The 13,828-nt window shown below is 35.8% G+C and overlaps 1 protein-coding gene across 1 annotated transcript in view; it reads left to right on the top strand.

Moving 5' to 3' along the window:
• SDHAF3 (succinate dehydrogenase complex assembly factor 3) overlaps positions 1-10,974 on the top strand; it is a 55,333-nt gene extending 44,359 nt beyond the window's left edge. The window contains exon 2 of the mRNA XM_004677113.2: positions 9,768-10,974. Coding sequence (XP_004677170.1) covers positions 9,768-9,971 — 204 coding nt within the window. The 3' untranslated portion in view covers positions 9,972-10,974. The remainder of the gene's footprint in view (positions 1-9,767) is intronic.
• The last annotated feature ends 2,854 nt before the right edge of the window (positions 10,975-13,828 follow it).

Consider the following 13,828-nt stretch of genomic DNA (forward strand, 5'->3'; position numbering starts at 1 on the left):
TCCTCTAAGTGAAACCATTTTTCTTTTCTGGCTTATGTCACTGAGTGTCCATGTTTTTACAGATGGCATGAGTTTATCTTTTTGATTGCTCAGTAATAGTCCATTGTGTATATATACTATACTATATCATCTTGATCCAGCCATCTGTTTTGGGGCATTTCTATTATTTCCATAACTTACCTATTATAAAGAGTGCTGCAATAAAGATAGGGGGGCAGGTGTTCTTTAGAATTAATGTTTTTGAATCCTTTCTATAGATCCCAAGGAGTAACATTGTTGGATCACATGGGGTCCATTTTTAGCCTTTGGGGAACCTCCACACAGCTTTCCATAGTGGGCTGACCAGTTTGCATTCTCACCAGCAATGTAGGAGAGTTCCTTTTGCTCCTTGCCAACATTTATAAAAAACAAAGTTACTTTTTGCAACCAGATTTATTTATTTATGTATACAAGAACTGGGGTACCGGCCAGAGGCGTAGGGGTATATGTGTGTGTGTGTGAGATTGAGATAGAGTAGAGAGCAGAACAGGCAAATCTACTGAAATCCTGCTGAGGGGAGAAGCGGGCAAGTAATGAGGTTTGCTTACTTTCCTGACTGGGACTGAACTCATGCTCCATAGTGCTTTGCTTTAACCTGTTGCACCACTAGAGAGGGCCCCTAAAAATAACCCTTTAAAAATATTAACTGTTGGGCCCTCCCTGGTGGTGCAGTAGGTAAAGCACAGCACTAAGAAGCTAAAGCCACTTCAGCATGAGTTAGATCCCCGCCCTAGAGGTGACCCACAGGGCATAGCAGACCTCTCTTGACCCGCCCGTTGCTCCACTCAGCAGTGTACTTTGTCAGTTGGCCTGTTCTGCTCCCTACTCTGTCTCTGGTGAAACCTCTTATTGCCCCTGCACCTCTGGCCTGTACCCCAGTTCTGTATGCATAAATGCAATTAATTTTGTCTTTTTTTTTTTTTTTTAGATTTAATTCTCACAACAATCCTGTACTATACATAATTGGAAAATCTAACTTAGAAATTTGTCTAGTTAAATAGAATGCTTGATAACAGCTTTATTTTTCAATATTCTATGATCATGGCTATTAGATTTAATTGTAAAATTTATTGCTGCAAGTTACATCATGAAATAAATTATATTATCAATATAAATTTTAAATTTAAATTACATTTCATACTTTAAAGCATAAGATATACAAATAATACATTTACTACTCTAGTTTCTAAAATGGTCCAAAGGTTTTTTTTTTTTTCTTTAAGATAATGTTTTAAAAGTACAGCATCCTCCTCTTTGGGTACTGTTACTACACCTCACTTCACCACCACAGTCCAGTCTGTTCCTTTCCCACTTGGGAACCAGACATTTTTAAAATTAGTTTTATGAATATAGTTTTAGGTGGTGAAGAGTTGCCTTAAAAAAAAATTACAGTTGGCCCTCCCTGGTGGTGCAGCGGGTTAAAGCACTGCACTGAGAAGCTAAAGCCACTTCCGCATGAGTTCGATTCCCGCCTGTCCCGGAGGAGACCATATGGCGTGGCAGACCTCTCCTGACCCGCCCGCTGCTCCCCTCAGCAGTGTACTTCGTCGATCTGCCTGTTCTGCTCCCCACTCTGTCTCTGGTGAATCCTCTCACCCTCCGCATCTCTGGCCTGTACCCCAGTTCTATATGAATAAATAAATCTTTAAAAAAAAAATTACAGTTACCTTAAATACAATGCTGTGGACCTTCTAGGTGAGTGTCATCAACAGAAATGTGCCTATTTCGCAAGCACTTTAATATCTGCCATTATGACATATTTGAGACAGAGTTCACAGGGAAGATGTGTGATGAACTTTGGTGAAACAGACTTACTTTGTTTCTATTCTTTTCCAAACTAGAACCTTTTATGTTCTCTGGAGTCACAGGTGAGTCCTGAGTTTGGTTTACTGTACCGGGCAGAGGGACCTTAGGGAACAGAATCTAGAGAGGCCTCACTTCATAGCCACCTGAGAAATACACTTAGAGAAAGTTGCACTTGTGCTACCAGTGTTTTCTGTGAATCATACTGATGCATTATAAGTGTTTGGGGCTAAGAAATAGCATTGCTTACTGTTTATTTTGTGTTTTAATAATGGGTAAGTTACCATCAGTGACTTGAAAAATATCACAAAGCCTGGTCAGAGCAACTAGTTACGTAATAATCAACATGGCCAACATAGATTTCTTTTTTTCCTATAATATAATAAGTATTCTGTATTAATTTGGGCAGCTGTATTTCAGATCCCTGAGGCATCTTTGAATTTAGTTATTGTAATTCAGGAAACTTTCAAGTTTCTTGTGAAAGGGAGTGTTTTTGTTGTTTTTGCTCTCCAAGGAGCCATTTAATCAGTTCTCTAGGGAAAGCGTGGCTAACTGCTCCAAAGTTAAGTTTGTTGGTTAAATGTTACTATATAAAATGTTAAAATAATTAAATAATTTGGGGAGAAGGGTAACCTTTTGGTAGTTCATATGGAAGGAGTATAAAAACTCTCCAACTACTCTTTAGCTTTCCAGGAAATTCTGTGTCAGGCAAAAAGCATGTGTCCATACTTCATAAAATAACTTGAAATAATTTTGTTCAACTAAAGAGAGCCTATCATACTTTTTAAAGCATGACTTTTATGAAGCTGTCATCATTGGAATCAACATTTCTGACTTTCTTTTAAAGAACAAAGGGCAAATTAATTTTATCTATGCTGTAAAGATAATCACGAAATTAGGGCTTTAACTTCTTCCATTCTAGTATTTTTCCTTAGCTTCTCTCCCCTTAGTTTTCTTTCTCCCCCATTTAATTACTTGAATAATGCTTGAATAATATCAAGGACCAAACAATACAATACAGAGAGGTAAGGTGCTTAGAACAAAGTAGAAGACTAGTCTACCAGACTTTTGTGGGTATATTTTAGCTGTTTATATGTATTTAGAAGCATTCAAATATATTTTTTTACATAATATTCTGCTGGTGGCTTTTTCCAAATCTTATGGAGCTTTCTATCAGTACATCATTGATTTTATTATTTTGAACTGTTGTATATTATTCTGTATTATAGATGTGCAGTTAATTAGACAAATCTTGGTATCTCTTCTGTATACATATTTTTTCTGCCTAATGTTTGTTATTCTTATTATACTCTCAAGTTTATAAATTTTCAGCTTTGTGTGACTCTCTGGTCCACATTTGTTCATAAGAACCAGTCAGTCTTAATTTTTGTAGGTCAAGTGTATCAGGAATTTTATTCCATTTGATTCTGGTGTGGCAGGCAACACAGATTTATTTATGTACTGAAATCAGTTTAATCAGATTCATAGCCATGTGCTAAATTACCATAAAAAATCAATCTATTTGAAAGTAATTTTGGCATATTTTAAAGCATAGGTTTAAAATTTGTATGGCTTAAAAATAATAAGTAAGCCCAAGGTGTTTAGAAAATATTTCTACAAACAAAGAAACTGCTGTTAAATGTAGGTTTCTGTGTTAAAAAATTTAGTGTGTTCCTTAATAAACACTTTACTAAATAGGAAGAGACATGGTTAATTGGCAGCAAGAGAATGAGAATTGAACAAGATTAATTAACAGTATAAGCTAAAAGGGGCAAAACTTTGTTACTCATTATTGGCTCATTGGAAATAAAGGTCAGGACTGAGAAAAGATCCTACAAGCTAACTAGTTTTCCTCTTTAAAGGCTAATGAATCCACCAAACAATTTAAGAATACTTCAGCAGTTGAGATGGCAAAGAACAGCTAATACTTGAATGAAAGCAGTTTGCATTTTCTTCTTTGCTCATCCACAAATTTAAATTTGGCATTGAAGACACCTGATATCTCTCACATAAAAATGGGGAGTTATGCTGTTCAGTTTGAGCAATGAGAGGACTTAAGAATTATCTTGGGAATAGATTAGGCCAATGTAGCTTTTCTGTAGCTGGGAAACTTTGTAGACAAGTTACATTTCAAACTCATAGCTGAAATTTGGAATTAATTCAGTTGTATTTGTATATAGTTAATTTTGTTTAAATCTGCTAATTTTATGTGGTGTGTGTATGTATAATTTAGTTAATGGAAAACATTTAAAACATAAATGTAGAAATAATAAATGTTGAAGCCCAGTGATTTACATTAACTTGTGACCAGTCCTTTTTCATTTGTATTTTCACCTACTTCTCCCCTTAACCCAGATAATATTTTTTTAAAGATTTATTTATCCATACAGAACTGGGGTAAGGCCAGAAAAGCAAGGGCGGTGAGATGATGCACCAGAGACAGAGTGGGGAGCAGAACAGGCAGACTGACAAAGAATACTGCTGGGAGGTAGGGGTATGGCAGTGGGCAGGAGAGGTCTGCCTGCCTTTTGGATCACCTCAGGTGCTGGTGGGGATTGCATTCTTGCTGAGGTGATTCTAGCCCCTCAGTACTGTGCTTTAACCCGCTGCGTCACCAGGGAGGGCCCCAACCCAGATAATATTAAAGCAAATTACAAGCCCCAGTACTTGACTCTGAGACTTTCATCTCTGAATTTAGAAGTACTTGATTTTGTTGATGTCTCTTAGTTAACAGCAGTTTTATTTAAACATGCAAATAAGTTTATTTCTTAGTTTTAAACTTACAGAAGAGTTGCAAAAATGGTACAGCTGCCCTTTATGTTAACATCTAACATAGCACTATTATCAGAAGAAAAAAAAATGTTGCATCAGCAATGTTAAATTCTTAACCAGACTAGTGGTGAAGCTAGTATTCCTTTTTTGTCCTAACATCTCACCTAGTATTTGAGATTGCATTTGGTCATAATGTCTTGTCAGCTTAGTTTCCTTTAAAGAGTACTGGTGAGGCCCTCCCTGGTGATGCAGCAGTTTAAAGCACAAGCCTTAGAAGCTAAAACCACTTCAGCGTGAGTTCAATCCCCGCCCCAGAGGTGACAGCATGCCCTGGTAGACCTCTCTTGACCTGCCCTCTGCTCCCCTCAGCAGCGTACTTCACTCAGTCTGACTGTTCCCCTCACCCTTTCTCTGATGAATCCTCTCACTGCTCCTGCACTTCTGCCCTATACCCCAGTTCTGTATGCATAAATCTTTAAAAAAAAAAAGAGTACTGGTTAGTTATTTTATAGTGTCTCAATTTTGGGTTGTCTCATTTTTTTATGATTAGTTGAGGTATATTACTGGGAAGAATATTAGGTGATATGCACTGTTTAGTACATAATAAATCAGGCGCTACGTACTGTCAATATGACCTACTAGTGATGCAGACTTAGGTGGCAATGTCCTTATTTTTCCTATTCTAAGATTGTGGTTAGTTTTGTAGTTTTTCATAGTTTGGATTTTGCCAGTTGTATTTCATGGTGATATTTAGCACACTCTGTAAAATGGATTTGATGTAGAGGCTTACTTAGAAGTTGATTTGTAGGTGGTAAAATATATCCACCCCACTCCCTGAAAGACAGGTATTTGTTCCCTCTGTGCTAAATGCAGTGGAAAAGCCAGTTAACTATTTCCTGCCACCTACTTTAACCCATGAAATCATGCTCTGCTGGCTACCAGAGCCAGGCTAGCAAGTGATGTGTTCTCTTGGCAGCAGCTTTAAGAGCTGACATGCCAGACTTGCGCACAAGCTTCTTTCTCAATGGAGATTGAGTGGTGTGGGTCAGAGAGGGAGTATGAAAATGGCACCCGCAACTTCTCCTCTAGAGAGAATTTCAGTGGGCCCCTAGCTGTCTGTTGAAAGGATTCTAATTTAAGGTCTGCTAGTATATCTCTTTCATGAAACAATTGCATGATTCAGTGGATTGTCTCTGCTGAACCCTGAGGGGTAGCCATAGAGAATCTTTGTTAGCCCATTAAGAACTACTTTATAGTTCACTGTAGCCTTGGGGGGGGGGGCGGTGTTGTGGATGCAAACATTTTGGTCTATAGTGCTAGATATTTCGTGGTTCTTAGGTGGAAGTCTTAAAAGTTGGGGTGCTAGAAAAAGACCCAAACCTTTTGCTCCTCAAGGGGAAAACTAGTAGTTGTGAGTTCATTTTGATTGGTTTATGGAAAGATTCTCTTACCTGCTAAGATAGGGGTTTTTCTCAGTTGAATGAGTAGGAGTTGCTCAGCAAATTCTAGATTTCTTTCAGAGGTAGTTGTCATGCATTTAGCTATAGATTTGGGGTGTCTGGGACACAGGGAAGTTCAGGAGTCTCATATGTCACCGTCTTGAGCTGCAACCTCAGGAACATGAGTAATTGATGCTTTAATTATAACTTATACCCCACTGAAATATTCTGAATATACATATTGAAAATTATAAGGTAAAATTATGAAAAATTTAAAAATATACTAGTGCAGTAAATGTAAAAGAATCCATGTTTACTTCCCAGATTTACTATTTGTTTTATAGATCAGTCTTTTGAAAAATAAAAATACTAATATTATAGCTAACATTTATCTGCTTTCAAAGATAATCAGTATCCTGACGTTGGTATTTGTTGTTTCTAACTCAGATATTTATTTGAGATATTCAAAAAAATTTTGCCTCATTCTTTTCTTTTGTGAATACATTTAAATATAATTGGCTATTTTGACATTGTTCCATACATCGTTGATCCTAAGTTCATTTTTAGTTTTTGCTTTTTCAGAGTAGGTAATATACCTATAAAAATTAACTACAATCTGATATTAAATCCATTCAGTGAAGTTTCTTATTTTCTGTTGACTTTGTCCTCTATTCTTTAACCATGACCAAACTCACTCCATTTTATTGATGTAATTGATATAGCATTGTATAAATTTAAATATACAGAAAAATGACTTGATTCTCAGATTTTGAAATGAGTACTACCATTATCATTTATCTCAGATGCCACAAACAAAAAATACAGCAGGTTTTTTTCCCTTGTAATGAGAACACTACCATACAGCAGTGTTAAATATACTGTACATGATATCCTTAGTACTGAGTCCTTATTTCTAATTGGAGAAAAGTTTTATCCATTTAAGGGGTCTGAGAGATCACACAGTATTTACCTTTGTGTCTGAGGACTTATTCCACTTACCATAATGCACTCTAGGTCCACCCATGTTGCAGATGAAGAATTCCTTTTATTTTATGACTGAATAACATTGCCACAACTTAAAAAAAAATCCACTTACCTTCTGTAGATACTGAGGTTGTTTCCATGTCTTGACTATTATACCCATTTTCATTACATTATGTGTCTCTTCAGTAGATACAATCCTTTAGACATAGAATTGCTGGATTATAAATTGTATTTTTATTATTTTGAGAAACCTCCATACTGTTTTTCATAGTGGCTATACTATGTAAATTGGTGTACAATTTTCAGTCCCAACAACCATGTATAGGAGTTTCCTTTTCTCTGATTCCTAGCCAGCACTTGTTATCTCATCTCCTCATGATAGCTATTTTAGCAGTTTAAGGTGACACCTTGTTTGGAAAAATGTCAATTCAGGATCTCTGTCCATATTAATCCCTTACCATATGAATTGCAAATTATTTTTCTACTTTTAGGCATCATGTTTTCTCCTAGGGGTTTTATGACTTCTAACAAAATTTAACTGTGGATTAAACCTGTCTTACACTTACTTTTAAATATGCAGTTTAATTTTTTCACTTGTCCAATTTCCCCAGCAGCATTTAAGAAACTCATTTATCTTTGGAAGATTTTTGGCTTCTATAGCCTTATTTTCTTTTGTGTATTTGAATATATTCACAGTGGTTCTTTAAAGTCTTTTCTTGACAATTCTAATACATGAGTCATTTCAGACACTCATTTCTCTTGATTAGAGATCACATTTTTTATTAATCTTTATAGTAATTTTGGATATTTTTCCTTGGACATAGAAATACATTATATCAGATTTTATTCTAGGTATTTTGATTTTGTGTTATCAGACAACAAGAAGCAGCAGAAATTCAGTTGGTTTTGCCTTACCTGGGCCGCTCTGCACATGCCTAGTTAAGGGGTCAGCAAAATTTTTTGGCAGTACAGCCACTATGGGAAACTGTTTGGAGGTTTCTCAAGTTGCTAAAAATGGAGCTTCCATATGACCTAGCAATCCCACTCCTGGGTATCTACCCAAAAGATCAAAAACACTGATTCAAAGAGACACCTGCACCCTCATCTTTATTGCTGCTTTATTTACAATAGAGAAAGACATGGAATCAACCCAAATGCCCAAAAATAGATGACTGGATTAAAAAGATGTGGTATATATACACAATGGAATATTACTCAGCAACCAAAAAAGATAAACGCATACCTTTTGCAGCAACATGGATGGAGCTGGAAGGAGCATGCTTAGTGAAATAAGCCAGAAAGAAAAGGAAAAATACCAGATGGCTTCATTCATAGCAGAGCATAAAGGACCAGGGGAAAAAAATAATGAACAACTAATATATACCAGAGACATTTTATGGGGGTAGAAAATTTTATGGGATCAAAAATGGAGTGGGGGGAGGGAAGTACACTGGACTATGGCGATGGCAGCCCACGGGGATTACAACTGAGATAGAAAAAGGTGCAAAATGAACTATGAAACTGCCAAAAATAAGTTTCAAAATTTGGAGCTTCCCTTCTGTAACTTTTACTGAGCTAGTCCCTTCTCAACTTCTACCTGCTATTTGGAGTTACCTGTACTGTCTTCTGGATGCCTTAGGACACGTTGCAGGGTTAGTACCCATGTTCTTTTTATGGCAAGTAAAAATTCAGCACTGTGCAGTCACTGTAGCACTAGATCCCCATCCCAGAGGTGACCCATATGGTACTGCAGATCTCTCCTGTCTTACTTGCTACTCCCCTCAGCAGTATGTTTTAGTCAATCCAGCTGTTCTGTTTCCCACTTTGTCCCTGGTGAATCCTCTCAGCCCCTGCACATCTGCTCTGTATCCCAGTTCTTATGTACATAATTAAAAAAAAAAATCCAATCTTATCTCAGAAGTGTTCCAGCTGGTGCTGGCATTTGAGCAGTTGGAAGCAATTTAGATATCTCAAACTATATATAGTAACAGCATTATCCTTAGTTAACTAATTCATTTACCAACAGGATGCATATAATCTTTTAAGTTCATGAACTAGAAGTGATACTGCCTGCCTAAGACTGATTTAAGCAAGAGCGTATTTAAACTGTTACTTGTACAGAGAATGGTAGTTGGAATATTAGGCTACAGATGGTGACTGAGAGTGTCTTTCTGGACACAAAATATTCTGTAGTGTGATTAAATTATGTTTTTAGAACCCACTTTCAAGAGTGGATTGCCTCCTTCCCCTTAAAATTTTGATGCAAGCTGTAGCACGAGAAGTATGTCTATGCTCATGTACATACAGTTTTGGATATCATTTTTGGGGTGGCTTATGCATTCTACCCTTGCCCCCCAATTAAGCACTTTTTAAAGATTTATTTACATACAAGAACTGGGGGTTGGGGGGAGGCTAGAGGATTCACCAGAGACAGAGTAGGGAGCAGATCCGTTGAAATGCACTGCTGCAGTGGGCAAGACAGCAGACTGAAGTCTGCAGCAAGTAGGTCTGCTCAGTAGTGAGGCCACCAGGGAGGCTCCTAAGCACTTTTTTTTTTTTTTTTTACAAGAGTGTATATTTAATGATTTCTAAATTGTTAAGTTAGAACTATATTGTTTGTATATCTCAGTGATGGAGAAAAATAGGTGATTTGGAAATTGAATTTTTTCAGCCTTATAACAGTACGTGAATACAGATCTTAATTTTATATCTGTCATCTTTCTTTACTAGGCATATGCAGAAATGCTGTGGCAACAAGCTAATGAAAATAGACAAAATTCAACTGAAAAAGCCTGTTTTGGAACCACCCTTCCAGAAGAAAGACTTAATGACTTTCGTGATGAACAAATCGGACAGCTGCAGGAGCTGATGCTTGAAGCCACTAAACCTAGTAGGCAATTTAGTATTAGCGAATCTACGAAAAAAGAAGTCTAGTCTGTACAGTAAACCTAAAGAAAGCATTTTAACAGTCAGAACCCCTCAGTTTCTAAGGTCTATTTAGGCTTTGGGATATCTGTATTAGTTATTCTCTTACTTGGGAATATTCTGAATGCCCAGTGCAGACAAACTTTACTGAAATACTACTTGCTGTGTGGGATTTAACTTTTGGTTTAAACCAAGAATGCCTACAAAATGTGCAAAGTTAAGAAATTTTGCTGAAAAATTTTTCCATACAAATGTTTCTAATAGTTATTACTCAAGCACCAAGTAACTATATATCATGAATAAGATACTGAATTCCAGCAAATACATTATCATTCTGAAGGTTTTAACTCACTTTTTAGTGTCCCTTTTTCCTGAGTTACTGTGTATTTAAAACGGTGAAAGGGTTAAAAAGAAGCTTTAAGATTTAGTATACACATAATGAGTAATGAATTTCTACAGTGTTTGTTAACACAAATGACCCTTTAAATAATGTGTGGTTACCTTGAATATCATTGATTGCTTGTGGATTGGGAAAAAACTTTCATAAAAATATCTGAGATTTGTATCTTTAGTTATATTTACCCTGAGATTCTTAAGTCATCGTTTTTTAGATGCAGCTGCATTTATGTCTACTCTTTAAAAATTGATTCTTGGTTATTCTATTTGTGATCTCATGCTTTCTCTTTGTGTGTGGCTGGAATTAATCTTTAGGTTGATTATTGTCTTTGTCACTGAATTATAAGTAGTTGGTCCATCACTAATCTAGTCTTTACATTATTCAGGTTGTAGGAATATAGCACTGACTAAGATAAAGCTCTTCATGTACATGAAGTTTAGTATGTAACTGCACTCAGGAATTGTGTTGCATTGTGAATAAATTATTGAAATACATAAAACTCCTGATTGTTGTACCTTTCAGTCCACCACTCAACCACCCTCACTTAAAGCTTTAAGAAAGTTTTTATGCATAGAAGAACTGTGGCGTAGACCAGAGGTGGTGGGGGTGGGTAGAGAAGATTTACCAGAGACAGGCAGATTGACTGAAATACAGTACTAGTACAGCAGCATGTGATTCAGGAGAGGTCTGCTGCACCAAATGTGGGTCACCTCCCTGTCGTGGTCAGATTCAGGCTGCAGAGGTGCTACCACTGAGTCTTAATCCCAGGCAGTCAAAGAGGCCCTTAACAACTTTTTACTGTTTCATTTTTTTCTCAGGTGTAATCCCCATGGAATTTCCACCATTAGTTTACTTGTGCACCATCACCATAGTCCCTTGAGATTTTCCCTCCCCTGTCCTAATCCTTCTCCCTCCCCCTCCCCTGCAGAATGGATCTAATTTATAGGTGCCCGCTTATTTTGTTGTTTTATATTATTTTCCCCTATATCTTAACATACTTTTTTGAATGTATAAAATTCACATTTATTCTGTACATTAAATATCTAACAGTATTTCACGAAGCCTTGTCTGCAAATACTTATTTAGACAAAGTAAATTAGTTCACACCACATGTATTCCACCTTTTCATAAAGTTGAGTTCTTTAAATGAACTTCTAAAGGTATACATATGACTTAATTGTGTACTATGTGATTAATAGCATTGATGAAGAATTCATTTATATTACAAAAACAATTATGCAAAAAGCTACTGGGGTTGTCAAAAAAAGTCATGATGCATTTTATTGCTTAGAAAACAGAAAAAAATGTCAGGACTTTTTGACATTTACTCTATACATAGTAGTTGTAACCTAATTCTCAGTTTTCATAGAAACTGAGTAAACAATTGGTGCAGATTATTCAGTGCATTCCCTTTCAAGACTTCAACAATTAGAAGTGTTATGTTTCCTTAGTTCAAGACTATAGTTATCAAACATATGGTGTTAACATAAAAATAGGCACATATATCAGTGAAACAGAATAGAAAGCCCAGAACTAAATGTTGCTGAGAAAACGGAATATTCACGTGTAATGGAGTAAACTGTCGAACTCTATTTAGTACCACACACAAAAATAAACTCAAAATATAATAGACATAAATGTAAGGCCCCAAATGATAAAGCTCCTAGAGGGAAACATAGAGGATAAGCTACCTATAGGGTCGGCAGTGATTTTTTTGGATCTGGCACCTAAAGCATTGTATATGAATAATAAGAGGCTACATCAAACTAAAAAGCTTCTACATAGTAAACAGTTAACAAAATGAAAAAGCAGCATATAAAGTGGGTAAAATATTTGCAGTACATATCTGACAAGGGATTAATGTATAAATATACAAGAAACTCAATAGTAAAACTACAGATAACTCAGTTGGAAAATAGGAAGATGACCTGAATAGACATTTGCCAAAAATCTATGAATGGTCAACAGGTACATAAAGAGGCATTCAACATCATTAATCATTATGAAAATACAAATCAGAGCCACAGTATCAATTCACACTTGTTACAATGATTTTCATCAGAAAGTAAGAAATGCTGCTATGGAGAAAAGGAAACTCCTATATCCTTATATTGAGGATTGTAAATTGGTGCAGCTATTATGAAAAACAGGATGGAGATTGCTCAAAATAAAACTGCCATTCAGTCTAACTCTAGTCTATATATAAGAGAGAAACAAACACTCAAAGAGGTACCTGCTCATCTATATTCATAGCAGCTTTACTTACAGTAGTCAACTTATGTATCCATGGTTCGAAAAAAAAGACATAAATCCTCACTTGGACAACAAGCATAGGGTTTGAGGACATTACATTAAATGCAATAAAGACCAAGAAAAATAGTATGTGGAAACTAAACAAAATCCACCAAACTCTCATAGACAGAGATGAGATTAGTGGTTGCCAGGACAAGGGAGTAGAGGAAATGGATGAAGGTGGGGCAAAGAGAAGTGTGATGTCATGTAAAACATCTCTATATATGAGATCACAATGCTTTATATATATATAAATCACCTGATATAAATTGTCTTTCCAAATTTCATATGAAATTTTAGAAAGACAATTTATATCAGGTGATTTTTAACAAGACTTATGTGTACATTGCAAAATGACTACAGTAAGTCATTATGTTACACATAAGCCATTATGTTGAACAACTTATAAATTGTATGTCACTTATATTTTAATAAAATGGTGTGGGGGGAACATAAAGAGTAGCCATTAAACAAATTTCCAATATATGTGTAAAGATAGTACCCCAAATTTATATCATTTTGGTGCTAAAACATAGGTTATGGATTTATTGGCACTAGAGTGAGTGCCTTGTAGATGTCAGTAAATCTTTGGAGGATAGTAGGATCACAATTTTCCCAGGGAAACTGTTTAAGTAAGATTCTCAAGGAATATTAGCACCATAAATGAAAGCCAACAAAGACCACCATAAAATAATCTTGGAATAGCATATGTCTAACAAAAAACATCTGTTTTCATATGCTTTGAAAAATCAAGTTTGAAAATACCTACAGGAAACACCACATTACAAGATTGAACAAGCAGAGTGAACTTTGGTTCTCGGAGAGAGTAAAAATGAAGTGGAAGTAGTATCGGAAGGAAAGTCATTATGAAACAAGGAAAATAAAAAAACAGAAGGGGAAGGATTAATAGAAAAAAGTTGGTACTAAATATAACAAAAGTTTTCAGTAATTGCATCAAATATAAATGGGCTAACCACTGAAGGACAGGTTGGTTTCACTTTTCAACCAATATGACAATTACATGTTTTAAGAGACCACACTCAATGTACAAAATATGGAAAATTGAAAGTAAAGTTTTGGCAAAAGTTTATAACAGTCAAAAGTCAGTACATTAATATCTGAAAAAAATTTAATGCAGAAACATTGCTAGAGATAGTCATTTCATATAGTGAAAGGT

Source organism: Condylura cristata, unplaced genomic scaffold (genome assembly GCF_000260355.1).
Source record: "Condylura cristata isolate star-nosed mole 26May11 unplaced genomic scaffold, ConCri1.0 scaffold00005, whole genome shotgun sequence".
NCBI lineage: Eukaryota > Metazoa > Chordata > Mammalia > Eulipotyphla > Talpidae > Condylura > Condylura cristata.